The 17,482-nt window shown below is 37.1% G+C and overlaps 1 protein-coding gene across 2 annotated transcripts in view; it reads right to left on the bottom strand.

Annotated features, from left to right (window-relative positions):
• PIK3C3 (phosphatidylinositol 3-kinase catalytic subunit type 3) overlaps positions 1-17,482 on the bottom strand; it is a 133,644-nt gene that overhangs the window by 26,317 nt on the left and 89,845 nt on the right. For both annotated transcript variants that reach the window (XR_014711622.1, XM_084628052.1), the window contains exons 22-23: positions 11,605-11,773; positions 5,562-5,652 (exon numbers count right to left, since the gene is read on the bottom strand). Coding sequence is in view for 1 of the 2 variants with exons in the window: in XM_084628052.1 (XP_084484178.1) it covers positions 5,562-5,652; positions 11,605-11,773 (260 nt within the window). In the remaining variant the exon portion in view is untranslated. The remainder of the gene's footprint in view (positions 1-5,561; positions 5,653-11,604; positions 11,774-17,482) is intronic.

Raw genomic sequence — 17,482 nt, 5'->3', positions numbered from 1 at the left:
GTGTTCTCCGACTGGTTTTTGAATGTTATAATTCTTGACGTCTGATTTGTGTCCATTTATTCTTTTACGTAGAGACTGTCCAGTTTGGCCAATGTACGTGGCAGAGGGGCATTGCAGGCACATGATGGCATATATCACATTGGTAGATGTGCAGGTGAAGGAGCCTCTGATAGTGTGGCTGATGTGATGAGGCCCTATTATGGTCTCCCCTGAATAGATATGTGAACACAGTTGGCAATGGGCTTTGTTGCAAGGATAGGTTCCTGGGTTAGTGTTTTTGTTGTGTGGTGTGTGGTTGCTGGAGAGTATTTGCTTCAGGTTGGGGGGCTGTCTGTAAGCAAGGACTGGCCTGTCTCCCAAGATCTGTGAGAGTGATGTGTCGTCCTTCAGGATAGATTGTAGATCCTTGATGATGCACTGGAGAGGTTTTTCCACTGAATGCATCCGATGAAGTGAGCTGTAGCTCACGAAAGCTTATGCTCAAATAAATTTGTTAGTCTCTAAGGTGCCACAAGTATTCCTTTTCTTTTTGTGGATACAGACTAACACAGCTGCTACTCTGAAACCAGTATTACAGTTGTGTCTACTGAAATACTTCAATGTTCTGGATCACTATAGCAACTGAATTCTTCATTACAATAATTAAAGCAGACAACCCTCTTCAGTAAGTGTTTCTTGCTTCAGGATAGTGAGCATCAGCTTTTTAAAAAAAATGCCTTCTACTTTCCTTAACCCACACACATTTCATTATAGTTTCACCACCAAAATAATTACAAAAAATATTCTTTCTCCTCTTCAAGTTTAAAAGAGGGTTAACCTAAACATTATTTCCTTGCTGAGTTTACTTCATTACTTCAGCCAACCCAGCAGATGAGCATGTTTTTCCTGTCTGAATGCAGCCCTGATGGATCACTAGCCCATCATTAAAAGTATAGCCATTGTAAAACTGAGAACAGCAGAATCTGAGTACTTCAGTACGAAATGAGAAAATGCTGGCTGTGAACTTCCATCCACATTAAGAGGCAGAGGGGATTTGTTAGATAAACAAAATGTTTTTAAATCTTCACCTCAATCTTCCATGAAAGTGAAATTATGGCTGAAATGGCTATTGACTTTACTCAGACACCAAAGGTAATTTAATTTTACAGGTCAGTCCAAAACGGATCTTTAGCTAATTTGAGTTTCTTGAAATATATATGGATTTTTTGTTTAAAGCTGTAAAAAAAAACAAAAAAAACCCCTGAAAACATCTATTTAATTCTCTTACAGTGAGGTACAGTATTATCTTGTTAAATGACTCTGAACGAACTTTTCTCTCAACCTAAGAAAGGTAAAACAGCTAGTTCCTTTTTTATTAGTATTAAAAAACTCTCATAACTGATGTCAGACCGGCCACTGCATGTTTAGTAATTGTAATACAGGTATTTCCACAACAACAATCTTGTCTTAAATCTAGCAGTGATTTACACACATTCTACAGGGTACCACGATAATGTTTCTGATCCTACCTGATTTTTCATAAACTTTTAGCTAACAGTGTATAATTATTTTTCCCTTAAAGTAAAAATGAAGTCAACACACCCAGAGTATAGAATCTCTCCAAAAATCAATGTCACTGTAGCTTTGGATAAAACTATAGATTTTTTGGTAGGTCATGAAGCCAATTTCTGCCTTGAAGAGAGGAAGTAGGTTTAAATTTTTCTTAAAGATGATGGGATCCTTTTATGAAATGGAATTCTCGCACAAAATTTAGTAGTGAATTCAAACTATAAGCATTAAAATCCATGAGAAGGAATGGTTCTCTTGGCTTCTAAGCAGTAAAGTGTTTTGAACCTATAGAAATTTGTTTGAAAACCTGAATGCTGACATACAAGGATGGAAAAAAAAAAAAAAGAAACCATGTAAGAAAAATGTGATTAATAAAGAAGTAGCAACAAAATTGAACAAATAAATTCAATCTAACAAAGGAACTTTAGTTATTCTTTTGAGAATATCAAGAGTGAATCCAGACCATCTTACAGAACTGGTGAATACCTTGCTGTGCTGAGAAAACAGGATGACTTTAATATGCCCTGCTACCGTAGTTTTTTTTTTTTTTTTTTTTGCTTAACCAATAGTTGTAAGCACTGTATTTCCCTTCCCAACAAAGCAGCATTTTAAATGATGGAACTGATGTGCTTTTCTTTTAAAGTATTCATTAAATAGGTTGCGGGTACTGTTTCAGTTCTAGTATTTTATTGCAAGAGGAAGCAAGGAGGGAGAAACCCCAGGACAGTGCATCTTATGAAAGATGTAGATGCCAAGGTATTAATAAGGAGCAAGAATGCTATATCCTAACTGGCAAAGAACACTGGAAGATTCAGTTTGATAAAAGCAATGTCAGGAAGCTCACAAGAGAATGTCCAAGGAGAGAATGAATACTATTAAGTCAAGCAACAGTGAACTCCTGACAGAGATGAATGAGATTAAAGTAAGTGGTATGTCAGAACCTAAAGGATACAGATGAGAAAAGGACCAAGACTTTTGAAATTTGGTACGACTGCCAATTATATTTCTTGATTGTTTCAGTCAATGACAAAAATACCCAAAAACCTTGCACCAGAAACCCATAGGTTCTTGAAACCAGAATCTGACTTTATATAGCCCAGTCAGAGGGAATTCACTTGGGATGTTGGAGACCTAGAGTTCAAGTCCCTGCTTTGCCCAATTCAGACCATTTGGCTACCAGCTATTCTGTGGTAAGGGTCTTTTTTTTCCCCACATCATATTTCAAAAGGTCTTTTTCTTGCTGATATGGAAGAAAAAAGTTCTGAAACCTTGATTTTTTTTTTGTGAAACAGAACTGTGCTTTTTTGACCAGCCCTACTGAAAAGAAATTGAGCAAATTCTCTGGTGTTACAGAAGAAGCCTGCAGCAGAAGTGGCATTAGAACACAAACCTCTTGGATCCCGCAAGTCCAGTGACTTCATTTAAAAAAAAAAAAAAAAAAAATCTTTTCCTTTAATGATGCAGTGAACTTTATTCTACTTTAAAAAATTCTTTGGATAACATTGGTTATATTAAAACATGAAAAAGTTTTGTCCATTAAAAATAAAATTCTGACTCTCTCTGCATTATGGAGAACTCTCAACAGACTACTGTGTTGATAGAAAACTACTGTTGATGATGACAAATATGGAATATAAGTCCCTTTTAACATTCTCTTTATTGCATATATACCCCCTAAAGTCTTGCATAGAACTAAGGCAACAGATACCTTGATTTACAGTGGAGGTTATCAAAAAGCCAACATTTACCTACACTACCACTGTAACATAATTAGTGCTCTACCAAATTCACAGTCCATTTTGGTCAATTTCACGGTCATAGGATTTTAAAAATCGTAAATTTCATGATTTAGCTATTTAAATCTGAATTTCACTGTGTTGTAATTGGAGGGGTCCTAACCCAAAAAGGAGTTGTGGAAGGGTCGCAAGGTTATTGTAGGGGGGTTGCAGTACTGTTACCCTTACGTCTGCGCTGCTGCTGGCAGCGGTGCTGCCTTCAGAGCTGGGCGGCTGGAGAGTGGCAGCGGCTGGCCGGGAGCCCAGCTCAGAAGCCGGAGCCTCTGCCAGCAGCAGCGCAGAAGTAAGGATGGCCTGGTGTGGGACTGACACCCTTACTTCTGCGCTGCTGCCTGAAGAGCTGGGCCCTCAGTTAGCAGCCGCCACTCTCTGGCCACCCAGCTCTGAAGGAAGCAGTGCAGAAGTAATGGTGGCATGATATGGTTTTGCCACACTTACTTCTGCGTTGCTGCTGGCGGGGCGCTGCCTTCAGAGCTGGGCACCCGGCCAACAGCCGCTGATCTCTGGCCTCCCAGTTCTGAAGGCAGTGCAGAAGTAAGGGTGACAATACTGTGACCCCCCCCGGCCCCTAAAATAACCTTGTGACCCCCCCAGGCTAACATTTATATGAATAAGAATACTCCAAGGTAGAACAGTTAATGTAACTTATTTTTAAAAAAACCTCATGCTTCAGAGATTAAACCAATTTAACTAGTGGGGTGTTGACCTCTGACTGTTTCTTATGCTTCCTAACTAACCTTAAGCTCGCTAGATGCAGGATGACACTATAGCAGTATAATATTGACCAGTGTGGATAGCTTATTAGCTTGGAACACGCCTAATGGCAAGTAGGTGAACTTAAGTAACTGGATTATTATACTTGCTACGATTAGGGGCCTATTGTATTAGTGTGAAGCCTTATGGTATTAGTTATGCTAAAAATTGATTTTAATAGGAATATAATAGGCCTAAAGAGATATCCAAAGGTCAAACTCTATATACTCATTCTCAGAGGCAAACAAGTGACCACAAATGAGTACAGTATACCACAGGATTCCACAAGAAGGGTGAGTGGGAGGGGGCTTTAGCAATTGGGTTTCTATGCAGTAAGCAGAAGTTAGAGCACATTTATATATAGGAATTAAGAAATGTGTCTTGTAGTTTATTAATATTAATGACTATAAGAATGGTTATGACACTCAGAAGGCCACATATGGATAATGGAAGGGAGACAATTTTGTCATGGTCACCAAAAGTGGTCAAATATTGTTATGCATCTGAAAAGTTACCTAAATATCGGGTATAAAATATCCTGTCTAGTTCCCTATTTTTAAGTTCCTCTGGGCTCTTAATTGGTATCAACTGATCCACGGACTTCTGTGTGCTGCTCCACTTACTGATTCTTCATCCCTATATAAGTCTTTTCTTTTAGAGTGTAAGTATGAAATGAGATTAATTATCTCTACTATGTTGGGTACATGGGTTATCTCGATAGGTTTGTGCTGTCTAGCCATTTTATGCAGTATAATTATCTAGTTTCTTTGTAAAGTTATAACTGAATCTATACAACTCTATCACAAATTACATCAATCCCTTAAAGAAAAAGAAGAGTTTCTGAGAGAAACTTGTGTAGCCTACCTTGGGAAAGAACTTGTGATAATCAATGGACATTACAAGGGTGGAAAATATCTAGTGTCATTATTTAACATGGCTACTGGGGATTAAGAGGAGACCTTCATGGGGCAGTAGTTTCTCTCACATTTAACGAACAAGAGGTTTCCTGCATCTTTCTCAGAAACATCTGGTATTTGCCACTGTCACACTGGCTACTAGACTAGATGGACCACAGTTCTTATCCAGTATGGCAATCCCTACATTCTTATGAACATAACAGATTGTATGCACGAGGTGTTGAAACTCCATCTATTTATATATATTAGTTAAACTACACTAGTCCCTCTAAATGGTAGAACCCCATTATTTGGGACAGTAGACTGGATTATGGACTAATATGTGTACAATAGCGAATATTCTTGAGTGCATTCACCTGCAAGCACAATAGGTATTTTCCATCTCTAACTTCAGTGATTCTATGAATTGCCTGAGATCCATTATCTTGGCAATGAGTAGTCCAGAGGTCATAATTACATGTAAATTGCCCTTTCTGAACTACTTAAAAACACATTATGAAGTACACAATCTGTTTACTCTATCTAATAAATAAAGTTTTGTGGTTACCTTTTTCACAGTCTTGTCAGGTTCAAGAGCAATATCTGGAATGTTTGCATCCACCATGAGGGAAAACAAGTTCAAGATCAAGTTGGAATACCTAACGAGAAGAGCAGAATAAGTAAGGAACATTTTGTGGACAACAGTCTCCTGTATTAGTCTTTTCCCTTATCTAAAATATTTCTCACACACCACCTCCAACATAGGCAATGTGAGTTGGTAATGCTCAAAAGAGATGATTTGTACATAACATATTAGTTGGGTATGTATTCTTGTTATGAATGCAATGGCCCTGCAGTTTGCTCTGTACTGAAAACTAACTTTTGTATCTCAAAAGCTAGAGCACAGATATGCTCAATATTTTTTTCCTTTTAAACATCTAAAAACATTGAGGAATATAAAACTGGAGATCTATGTAATACAGATTATAGCAGCAAATATTTCTGGAGTCAAGAACATTAATCTCTTTTGTACCTTTCTATTCCACCTGACATACAGAAGTACGCTAGATTAAAGGGACCCCAAAGTGTATTCTTTAAAACAGGGACATTCCATGCAACAGTGATATCTACTTAAATTAACAGTCTTAAAAATTGAAGTCTTTAAATTAAAAAAGATTTTTAAAGATGTTGTATGGGAGGTTGTCTAAATAGGATGAGTATGTCCCTTAACCACTTGGTTTAACCGGAGTTAAGGCTGCAGCTGCTCAGTGAATCTGTAATAACTTGCGTAAGTATGCTGCACATCTGAAACACAAAAGGTAATTTATCACCATTAAAAAAAGCAGCCCTGTCAGAGTTCCAGTTTAACATGCTGTGGTTGGAAGTACTCATGATTTTTTTTTTTAAAGACCACCATTTTGCCATTGCAGGAAATTAACTGCAAGTCACTGTTTCAGAGAATAATTTTCAAGCTGTTCAACAAACTGGAACCTTCTTTACTCTAGCCACAGAACTATTTTTCCCGCCTTTTGGAAGATGCCTTTTATAAAAGCATTTTAGGAGCTTAGAAGGTGATGGTGATGGAAAGGAAATTCAAAATAGCAAAATAATTTTAGCACAGCTTCTGAATACAAACAAGACAACAATCATATGTATTACTGTGTAAATTGTCATTTTAGTATCATACAAAAGAAGAAAGGACAGGATTAATCTCCAAAGAAAACAATCAGATCATAAAACCATATTTCTTTTTACGAACTAACAGTACCCTCTTATGGATCAAAATTTTTACGTTTTCATTGTGTGCAAACCTAAGTAGTTTGATTATATGCAGAGCTGATAATCACTGCCTACAGTTTAGGTTGCCTGACACTTTCCATTATGAGACCTATTTTATAAATTACTGAACTTTGCAAAGTTTAATCATTCAGGCTGAAGTTTTCAATGCTCAGCGTCTGCCTCAAGCTGGGTTTTTTTTTGGCAGGGGGCAGAGGAGGAAGCGGGATTTCTTGTAAACTGTTAAAACAACATTAGGGAAAGATAAGTTTTGGATATCTTAAAAAAAAAAAAATCTAACAATCGTTATGCTGAGACGTTCTATTGCTCTATTCCCTTTTTAAAGCCAGGCCACAATATTCAGCAGAGCAGTTGCCTGGGTGTTAGGGATGTCTCTTTTGTAATCCCCATAAAAACGTGCCCATATTTGTCCAAGTTGTAAGCCTTTGAATCATCTCAGTTCCCACATACTCAGCAGATGCCCATTAGAGTTTGGCACTCAATTCTCTGCAGGTTCTGTACTGAGCATATTCCAGCTAAGCATTGCAATTTGTCCAATGCAAAATCCCCTTTTGTGAATCTAGCCCTAAAACCAAAATATTCAGCAATTGCATTTCAAAACCCTTTTCTGTACACTGCTGTTATTTTTGCCAGTTCTCTGTTCTCAGGAATCCAACCAATCATGGAATGCCATCTAAAAATATCATATTTTATTTTTAATATTTATGTACTTTTAAAATTTGTGAAATGTATATTATATGGATTGGACAGTATACCTCATTAATATCCGAAGTTTCAGAGAGCTGCATGAGCCCCAAGACCATTGTTATCTGCATACTAATACCTAAAAAGTATTCTACAAACTCTCACTCTCTTTTATAGGCAGAAGCAAGATTCTTTAACGAACCTCACATTTTCATATTTTAAGTGGTTTTTACAGAAAAAAATGGTCTTGCCTTCTTTCTACCATAAATATTTAAATAACCCTTCTGAATTAGTTGAAATATAATCTAAAATTTGACACTTTTTTTTTTGTTTCTTCAACTATCCTTAACATGTTTTATTTTTCCGAACCAGATTGTTTATACTTTAAAAGCTACAAGCTTTCTGCTGCTCTGTGCCCTTGCTCAGGCAAACTAGACTGTTTTGCCCTTCTGTCTATTTGGATTTTACTGGCATGCATTTCAACTGCAGCCCTTCCAACTGTTTCTATATTTCCCACTTCTATGCACTTGATTTCAAATACATCATAAAAACACTATAAAAACTCCTTAGACAATTTCAGATTCCTTCAACGTCAGCTTTCCTAAAGACACAGGCTCATGTTATTTCTGCTGTGCTCTTATAAGCATTTCAGATCAAATCAAATTGTTAACATTACATCCTAAACGTACCTCGATTTTAATCGTATTATTTATTACAGGCTTCTTTCCTGACTGGGGTCCAAAACTAGTTGAGCCTTAGGCTCTTCAATAAACCATGCAAGAATGCAGTACTCCATAAGCTAACTTCAAGGCACATGTTCCTAACAATATGGGGATAGGGCTGAAAAATGTGAGAATCTCTATCATTATGCATTTAAAGCCCTGATTTTCTTGGCCTTCAACTCCTACAAAAACCAAGGATGAGTTCACAGAGGGATCACATTGGCCTGAGGTCTGATTTCCCCGAAACCAAAAAGGAATCAGTAACAATTTTAAAAGTCCAGTATCTTAAAAATCACCAGCATCATTTACAACTTTTGAACTACGTACACTATTTGTTCCTACTCCTGGCAAGCTGAGTCATTAAGTGAACCCCGCACCATTCCGATTACCATCTTATATTTTTTTCTCCATTCTTCTGCCTCACTTGCTATGATTAGCATTCAGCAACACTAGCATTCCAAACAAAATCTTTGAAACTGTTTCCAAGCTTTCAATCTATGAAGCACAAATCATTGGCTCTAAATATAAGAGATAATTTGGCTGCTTAAAAAAAAAAAAAAAAAAATCACACCCCCATCACCGTTGAGTTAGAAAGAAATTATAAATTCCAGCCAGGCTGACTCAATTTTAAATTTGGATTTCTCACAACTTATCAGGCCTAATCACACTTATGTGGATCAATGAAAACACTTTCAGGACCAGTACAAGCACTTTACAGGCACTGGTCCTGAATTCATGTTCAGGAGAAAAAAAAGTCTAAATTTATGTCAGACTCTTTACTCAGAAAGCCTCAATCAATTAAAACAAAACAAAAACAAATCAAAACACATTTTCATGAAAGATATTGAGGTTTTCTCAAACACTCATATTGCAGGTCAGTAGATATGTAACCTCGGAATCTCTATTGAGTTTTTCTAAACTATTCTCTTCATCACTGCCAACAAATGCTAACTAGACTTTTTTTCTATATGAGCAGCAAAACTGCTCTCTCTTACATTACTCCTTGCTTCTTGTGGCTGAGTCATGGAGTTTCCATGGTTCACCATTAAGGCCCTGATTCACCAGATACTTAACTATGTGCTTAAGTACCTTGCTGAGTCATGGCCTATGTCCCTGGCTCTGAGTCCCTAGTTTACCATTTCCAATCTACTTTAGAATAATAAATTTATGAAAGGGTGAATACAAATCTAATTGCCCCATAAATAATCTGAAACAAAACACAATTACTACAGACAAACAAGACAAAACAAAACACCTGAAAGGCACTTCTCAGCATGGCCAACAAAATGAAACTGGACATCATAAGCCAAGAGATAAGCCACAGAAATATTAGGAAATTTTGAAAAAAGTAATGGACAGGAATTTTTATTAATATAAATATATTATTGTATTAATAAAATACAATAATATTAATCAATTAATATATTTTATTAATATAACAGTACTATGATGTCTTTTTTTTCCCCCAGCATGTGATGTTTCAGGGACTTTGTTTTTCTTTTGGTGAAGTTTGGTGTGAATGGGGATGAAAATTAGACGTGCAATACAAAATTTGCTTCACTCTTAACAATTGGTTAAAAAGCAAAAAATAGGTTAAATAACCTGATTAATTTATACAACTGTCAGTGTATCAAATAGATTTTTATGCCAACATGCACAATGACAACAGCCTAGTCCTCCATTCTCTAATCCATTAGCCTGCTCTATAAGTACACATTCCTGCTAACCATTATTTTGAGCCGCAGATGCTCAGAATGTGCTATTAAGATTCATATAGTAAAGTCCTTATGCCTTTCACATCAGGAGCTTAAGAACTTCTGTGAACATGACAGATTTACCTAGAACAGTAAGTTAATATTTTGTATTTGTATAATACAAATACTTTCACATTAAACTGTATGTATACCGAAGAAATGAATGATCTTCAAATACAACTACAATCCTAGGGATTTCAACTAATATTTTAAAATGTTAATTTTATATTAAAAATTACTGGATCAATGCACACCATGCTACTAAGTATGTCCTCTGATGCCAATCACTGTGTTACCTAGTTAATTCAATGGATAATCTTGCAGAAATTTAAAAGCTTTTCCCATTGAAATAGTGAACATCAACTTACATCTCTTTAAAGCATCTATGGAAACATAAGAAATGAGTAATTTTGTATAATAACTTCAGTCCTCAAACAATTTTGACTTATACTCTGCTTGCAGAGTACACAGATTAATCCCTTCATGATTATTCTCTGGTGTGATGGTCGTTATCGTGGCTGCTGATTAATAACTTGTCTTTGTTTTCTCATTGTGTTGAATTGCTGCTAATCCATTACAAATGACAGTTTATAAAGGCAGTTACTTTTTTTCTCCTTTCAATAAGACGGAATACGTTTTACATTTCTTCAGCAATTATTTCACATTATCTTGTCTGCCTCCTTTCTAAGATCACCATTGTTCAATATACTTTTTTCCAGGCTTTGGAGTATTTTAAACTAGACAATCCAGATATTAAAGTGTAATTTGTATATCTCCATGGAAGACTTCCTGAATCACTTAGCAAATAGAGAAACTGTTCACCTGCTCACTGTTGTAACAGGACTGGAGGGCAAAGCTGAGCCATTCTGCCACCCAAAGGACAAACAAGGCAACATATTTTAAATGAATTTTGTAGGACATGGTAAAAGGTGCTTAGCAATGGAGAACGAAAGTCTTATTTGTCCCCAAGACAGACAATGGCAATGCAAGCTTCTCCGATCCTGTGCCTGAACTCTGAAAGAGGGCATTCTTGTGGTAAGGGGGTAGTATGGTAGTTTAGTCTCTATGCCTGTTCAAATCTTTTTGAAGATTCTACTATTGCCAACGTTTAATAGTGGATTCTGAGAAGTGAATACTTATTCTCCAGGAACAGGACTAAGATTTTCCAAGTCAACTCACGTAGGCCACTGACAAGCCAACAGAGGATACATGTGTTTGGCTGTGACTAATCTGAATTTGGGGGCAGTAGTCAAGAATTGAAAGGCTCTGTATTTCATCAATGATAACCTGAGACACCAATTTGCCTAACTAGAAAACATTCCAAGATTTGCTAAGCAACAGAACACCGCATCTCCTGAATACGTTATCAATCATTTACCACCTTGCAGGAGTGTTGCAAACCTAAATTAATGTTTGTAAAGTAATTTGAGCTCTTTGGACAGAAGATACTTTATAATGATAAATGCTACTGAAGGGTAGTCAGTGCCAAAAGCGTGATTAGAACTCAAGAATTCCCATCTCTCAGTCTCTCTTCTTTATAGCACCGTGGACATAAACAGGGGTATATATAAGTTCTCATGGTTTTTGGGGGAGAAAAAGCACCTCCCCCCCACTGTTGATCAAGCAATTGTTAACACAGAAATAGGGTTGCTACCTGCGGAGATGTAGAAAGGCTGTGTAACACTGTTTGCGGAACTCCTGGTACTGCTCACTCTGAGTGCCTCCCATACCTTCCACCATTTCCTTATTCAGCTTCATTGGGGGAGGCAGAGGCTTAGGGTCACGACCCAGAATGTAACCAAAATCGATGTGAAACAGTTTACCTGTATTAGGCAAAAAATGCAAATGTGTAATTTTATTTTTTACTATTACATTTAAAACAGTAAAAAAAGTGTTGATGTTCGCCTTCAAAAATCAATCAGCAGATATTAATTGAACCACACTTCAAAGTTTTAGCCAAGTATCTTCTTTAGTGCCCTTCATTGTAGACATTGTAAGGCATTCAGATTTTGGATTATCTCAATTCCAAATTATGTTTGTCTGAGCTGAAAGCTAGTCTCCAAGATCCATTCAGTTATTGGCATCTTTGCCCATGTTTCCAGTCTGTGAACCACTTGAGGTTGTGTCATATGGACATTTGCTCATGGGTAACTGAATTGAGACAGAACTTATTTTATATAGGCCATTAAACAGATATCAGATGGTAATTTTAAAGAAAACTCTGGGGATTAGTGATAATCTATTGCACAACCGTATATTCACTAAATGAAAATACTCTTAAAGTAGATTTTATACAGCTTTTAGTTCTTCCACGGATTGCTCACTCTCTCTCCGTAAAGAGCATTGTTTTAACTATATAGCTTTGTGATTCCTGGGAGGAAGATAAGCCTCACAATCCACAGTATGAAACAGAAGATTTAGATCCCACTTAAAATCACTGACCAACAAAATGGTTTTAAACTATTGTAAAGTAAATTCTCTAACAGGTGGTCCGAATGTGGTTAAACTCCATGTATATAATTAACGCTATTCACTCTGAAAAAGCTCCAAAGTTTAGTGCTACGATTCTAATTTTAAAAGTATATTTCAGAAGCTCAAGAGTCCATTTAGTAATTTACTTTTCTTTGTACTAAAATGCAGTGATTACCTTATCTTGATAATTACCCAAGTAACTTTCCTTCCAAGATTACTAAAGAACTAGGCTGACCAGTTCCAGGTTTGAAAAATATGTATGGCCCATAACCTATAAACATCTTGTGACACAGGGAAATCAGCTTAGATTCAAAACAATAGGTGGTTCACCTGTCTGTGAACTTCAGAGGAATGTGAAGAGGCACTGTAATTTGCAAACCAATCAATGTATAAAGTGCAACTGAATTGTTAAATTTGACTATATCCTGTTGCTTATTTGTTATTATGCATGCCTTATAGTAAATAACCCTAGATCAGAAGAAATATTAATGCTATTGTATCCACTTGTTAGAATAGAACAAAGGAAGATGTCCTCACACATGGCACGTGTTACATAAATTATTTACACTAAGTTTACCTGTGATTGCTGTCTCTATATTTAATTCTCTATTTAATTAACCCTGGAACAATGTGTGTTAGTGTTTAGTTGTGAATTCATTTGTCTAAAGTTGCTCAGCAAGGAGGAACACTGACTTCAAAGTGTACGGCGTTGTGTGCTCAAAAAAGTGAAATCTATGGACACATGCTATGCTAAAAACTGTTGGTAGGCTGTTTTCAACTATAAATATTGGACTTTGGGAATGATCCTGCCATCTCTTGATCTTTTAGGATGTTGTCAGGGAGGTGTCCAGATACAAGACAGAGTTTCCCATATCCACTTTGGGAAAACCCTGAGAGAATTTATGAAAAGACTCAGACTGGCAGATTGCTACATCACTGCTTTCATTTTGAACCTACAAACCCTAATTCACCTGTAATGTATTTTATCTGCTTTAATCTTGCTATAACTCATTAGTTTTTCCTAATTAATAAATCTTTAATTTTAGTTTACTGAAGGATTGGCTACAGCGTGGTCTTTGGTGAGATCTTGAGCATATTGTGGGTAAGTGACTGTCCCTTTGGTGCTGGAAGTAATCTAAAAAGGTGAATTTTGGTTTTAATAACCTTTCATCATTAAGTCCAGTCTGTCTGGGTGGTAAAGTAGGCTCCAGAGAGCCTAAAGGGGACTGTCTGTGGCTCCATGGTAAAACTAATATAGTGATCCAGGAGTACACTTTTGTTACTGGGTAGGTGAAATCTAATGATACAATATGCCATCAGTCTGGGGTGTCTGCCCTGATTTCTGACCGGAGTTTGGCACTCTTAGCTGTGAGCCACTCCAGGCACCGTGACAGACCTTTTCACATCTTTGGCTGTAAGAACAGAGTAAGTCTATACAAAATCAGGGCCCATGCAAATTTAGAATTTTACTCAAACATTTTGTTTGGAATAAAAAATGAAAGCATTGTCCAGTGTCCATTGTCAATGTGGCTGTTTTAACCATTTACCAAGAGATGCAAACTCTCTCATGTGGTACTAAGTATGATTACAACTCTCAACCTCCTCTTGGGAAGCGTGCATTGCCAACGAAGTACCAATAGTTACAGATAGTTAACATTTCAAAAATCATCAGAAAGTTTGTAAACAGCTACAAATGAACAAAAAGAAAAGGAGTACTTGTGGAACCTTAGAGACTAACAAATTTATTTGAGCATAAGCTTTCGTGAGCTACAGCTCACTTCATCGGATGCATTCAGTGGAAAATACAGTGGGGAGATTTATATACATAGAGAACATGAAACAATGGGTGTTACCATACACACTGTAATGAGAGTGATCAGGTAAGGTGAGCTATTACCAGCAAGGGAGCGGGGGGGGGGGGACCTTTTGTAGTGATAATCAAGGTGGGCCATTTCCAGCAGTTGACAAGAATGTCTGAGGAACAGTGTGTGTGTGTGGTGGGGGGAATGACAATAAACATGGGGAAATAGTTTTACTTTGTGTAATGACACATCCACTCCCAGTCTCTATTCAAGCTTAAGTTAACTGTATCCAGTTTGCAAATTAATTCCAATTCAGCAGTCTCTCATTGGAGTCTGTTTTTGAAGTTTTTTTGTTGAAGAATTGCAACTTTTAGGTCTATAATCGAGTGACCAAAGAGATTGAAGTGTTCTCCGACTGGTTTTTGAATGTTATAATTCTTGACGTCTCATTTGTGTCCATTTATTCTTTTACGCAGAGACTGTCCAGTTTGGCCAATGTACATGGCAGAGGGGCATTGCTGGCACATGATGGCATATATCACATTGGTAGGTGTGCAGGTGAACGAGCCTCTGATAGTGTGGCTGATATGAGGCGGCCCTATGAATAGATATGTGGACACAGCTGGCAATGGGCTTTGTTGCAAGGATAGGTTCCTGGGTTAGTGGTTCTGTTGTGTGGTGTGGTTGCTGGTGAGTATTTGCTTCAGGATCACTCTCGTTACAGTGTGTATGGTAACACCCATTGTTTCATGTTCTCTGTGTATACTATGAATATAAATCTCCCCAATGTATTTTCCACTGAATGCATCCGATGAAGTGAGCTGTAGCTCATGAAAGCTTATGCTCAAATAAATTTGTTAGTCTCTAAGGTACCACAAGTACTCCTTTTCTTTTTGAGAATACACACTAACGGCTGCTACTCTGAAACCTACAAATGAACAGTTATTCAATAACCTCTCATATATACAGAAGAAATTCTAATTTTCTCAGTCTCTAGGAGGTCTGTTATACTTATCTTATTACTACTTGTTAACTGGCATAAGTCAATCACACATTAGGAAAGGTATTCTTGCAAAATTTTTTTGAAAACCAATCTCCCAATTTTGTACAAGTGATAGATCTACTCAATATTTCGATAGAAAAGCAAATACCTTTTTCATGATTTTTTGTTCAAACTATCTCCGACAACATGGAACTCAAGGGCGCAAACAAGGTTGGAAGGAGTTCAGAAAAGCAACAATGATCAATGGACTAGAGAGACTTGATTTATAAGAAACCAAAGAACAATATATATGAGTGAGTTTGCCTAAATGATGGCTAAAGCAGGATGAAGGGAGACTAGAACCTTTTGAAACAAGCACTGTGGGGAGAGGAGAGGAATCATTTAGGATGGTCGGAGGAGGTCCATATCTTGAAAATTTAAGCTGAATACGAGGAAGGTTTTTGACAGAAGTCTATTAGCCAGTAGAATAGTTTCTCGGTGGAAAAAGTTAAAGTTCCATCATTATAGTAATTTAAACCTGGACAAAAACAGCGAAGAGGATGCACTGTAGGGCATAGAGGGAAAATCTTAAAACCAAGTATCTTCAAGATGGAAGAGACCTGGTATGATTTCATACAGTTTGCACCTCATGCAGTACCTAGCATACACTGAATATACATCTAGAAAGCCTTTTTCAAAATTATGTATGTCCAAGATTTTTTTTAAATAGGTGTCTCAAGTTAAAGCCCCCAGAGCCCATATTTATGAACCTAAAAGTGCCCTATTTTGACAGCTTCTAGGTGCCAACTTTTAAAAATCAGAACCATTAATATTTTTGAAAAGCCATGCCTCCCTGTCCATTTTACTGACTACTTATTCAAACCTGTCACCTTGAAGAGTCAAGAGACAACAAGTAGATAAAACAAAAACGCTTGTGACTAAATATGTTTGTATTTAACACTGTAAACGCAGAATAAGAGAGTGCTAATTAATACATTTGTATAGGTAATTAAGATGTTTCTAAAAAAATTAGTTCAAACCAGATTAACATTTTAACAGCTGATGCTGACACAGGTTTATATAAATTAATGATACAAATAATTGACTTTTAATAAACAGTCTGTTTTCAGGACTGAAACATGAAAGATAATGTTTAAACAATTATGATCCTCTGGTGCCTTGCTCAAAAGTTTTAAATTCCCAAATTACACTTCACAGTGCACCAGTGATTAGTCCACAGCTATGACAATAATGCAAAGTGTCAGAGTCCTCTTGAATAAAAATAATTCTGAGCCACAGATGGGCCTAACTCAGCACTCTTACATTGCTGTAACCACTCTGAGGATCAAACAAGTTACACCTGTATAAGGAAATGGAGAATTAGGCCTCAAGACACAGCTGAAATATCTGATTCAAAGCCCCTACTAAAGACAGGATATTAACTAGGTGGACACTTTATTTGGTCCACTGTGGTCATTTTTAAGCTTCCTACAAAGGATATTTCTTTTTTGTGTGTGCTCTCCATGGAATGCAATCTACAGATAAAAAGAAAAGGAGTGCTTGTGGCACCTTAGAGACTAACAACTGAAACTTTATTTGAGCATAAGCTTTCGTGAGCTACAGCTCACTTCATCAGATGCATTCAGTGGAAAATGCAGTGGGGAGATTTATATACACAGAGAACATGAAACAATGGGTGTTACCATACACACTGTAAGGAGAGTGATCAGGTATGGTGAGCTAATACCAGAAGGAGAGCGGGGGGGGGGGGGCGCTCTCCTGCTGGTATTAGCCTATGAAGTGAGCTGTAGCTCACGAAAGCTTATGCTCAAATAAATTTGTTAGTCTCTAAGGTGCCACAAGTACTCCTTTTCTTTTTACTAAATACATTAAGACCTGTCTTAGTGACCATCCAATGTCCAAAAACAAGACACTGCCCAATGGGGGAGAGAGGGAGAAGTCTAACTTTAAAAAGCAGTGACAGTGTCCTAAGTGATTAGTTCTGGGGATAAGGAGTTAGGATTTTTGGGTTCAATAGTAGATTCTACCACCAGCTTGCTTTGTGACCTTGAAGAAAGCCTCATCACCTAACCCACCACGGGTGCTGCAAATAGCTAATAACTAAATAATACCTGTAGTGCTGTGAAACACTACAAACAAACTGTGAAACAAAGGTAACATATCCATTTTCCTTAAGCAACAAGGGCTATGCAGAAAATGACACTGATCTAAAAAACTTTATCCGTTTGAAAAGGATTTCCCTCCCCCCGCCTGCC

The sequence above is a fragment of the Lepidochelys olivacea genome, assembly GCF_965140295.1.
Source record: "Lepidochelys olivacea isolate rLepOli2 genome assembly, chromosome: 5".
Taxonomy (NCBI): domain Eukaryota; kingdom Metazoa; phylum Chordata; order Testudines; family Cheloniidae; genus Lepidochelys; species Lepidochelys olivacea.
Note: the sequence above shows the minus strand (reverse complement) of the source record. Positions and strands in the feature narration are given on the sequence as shown.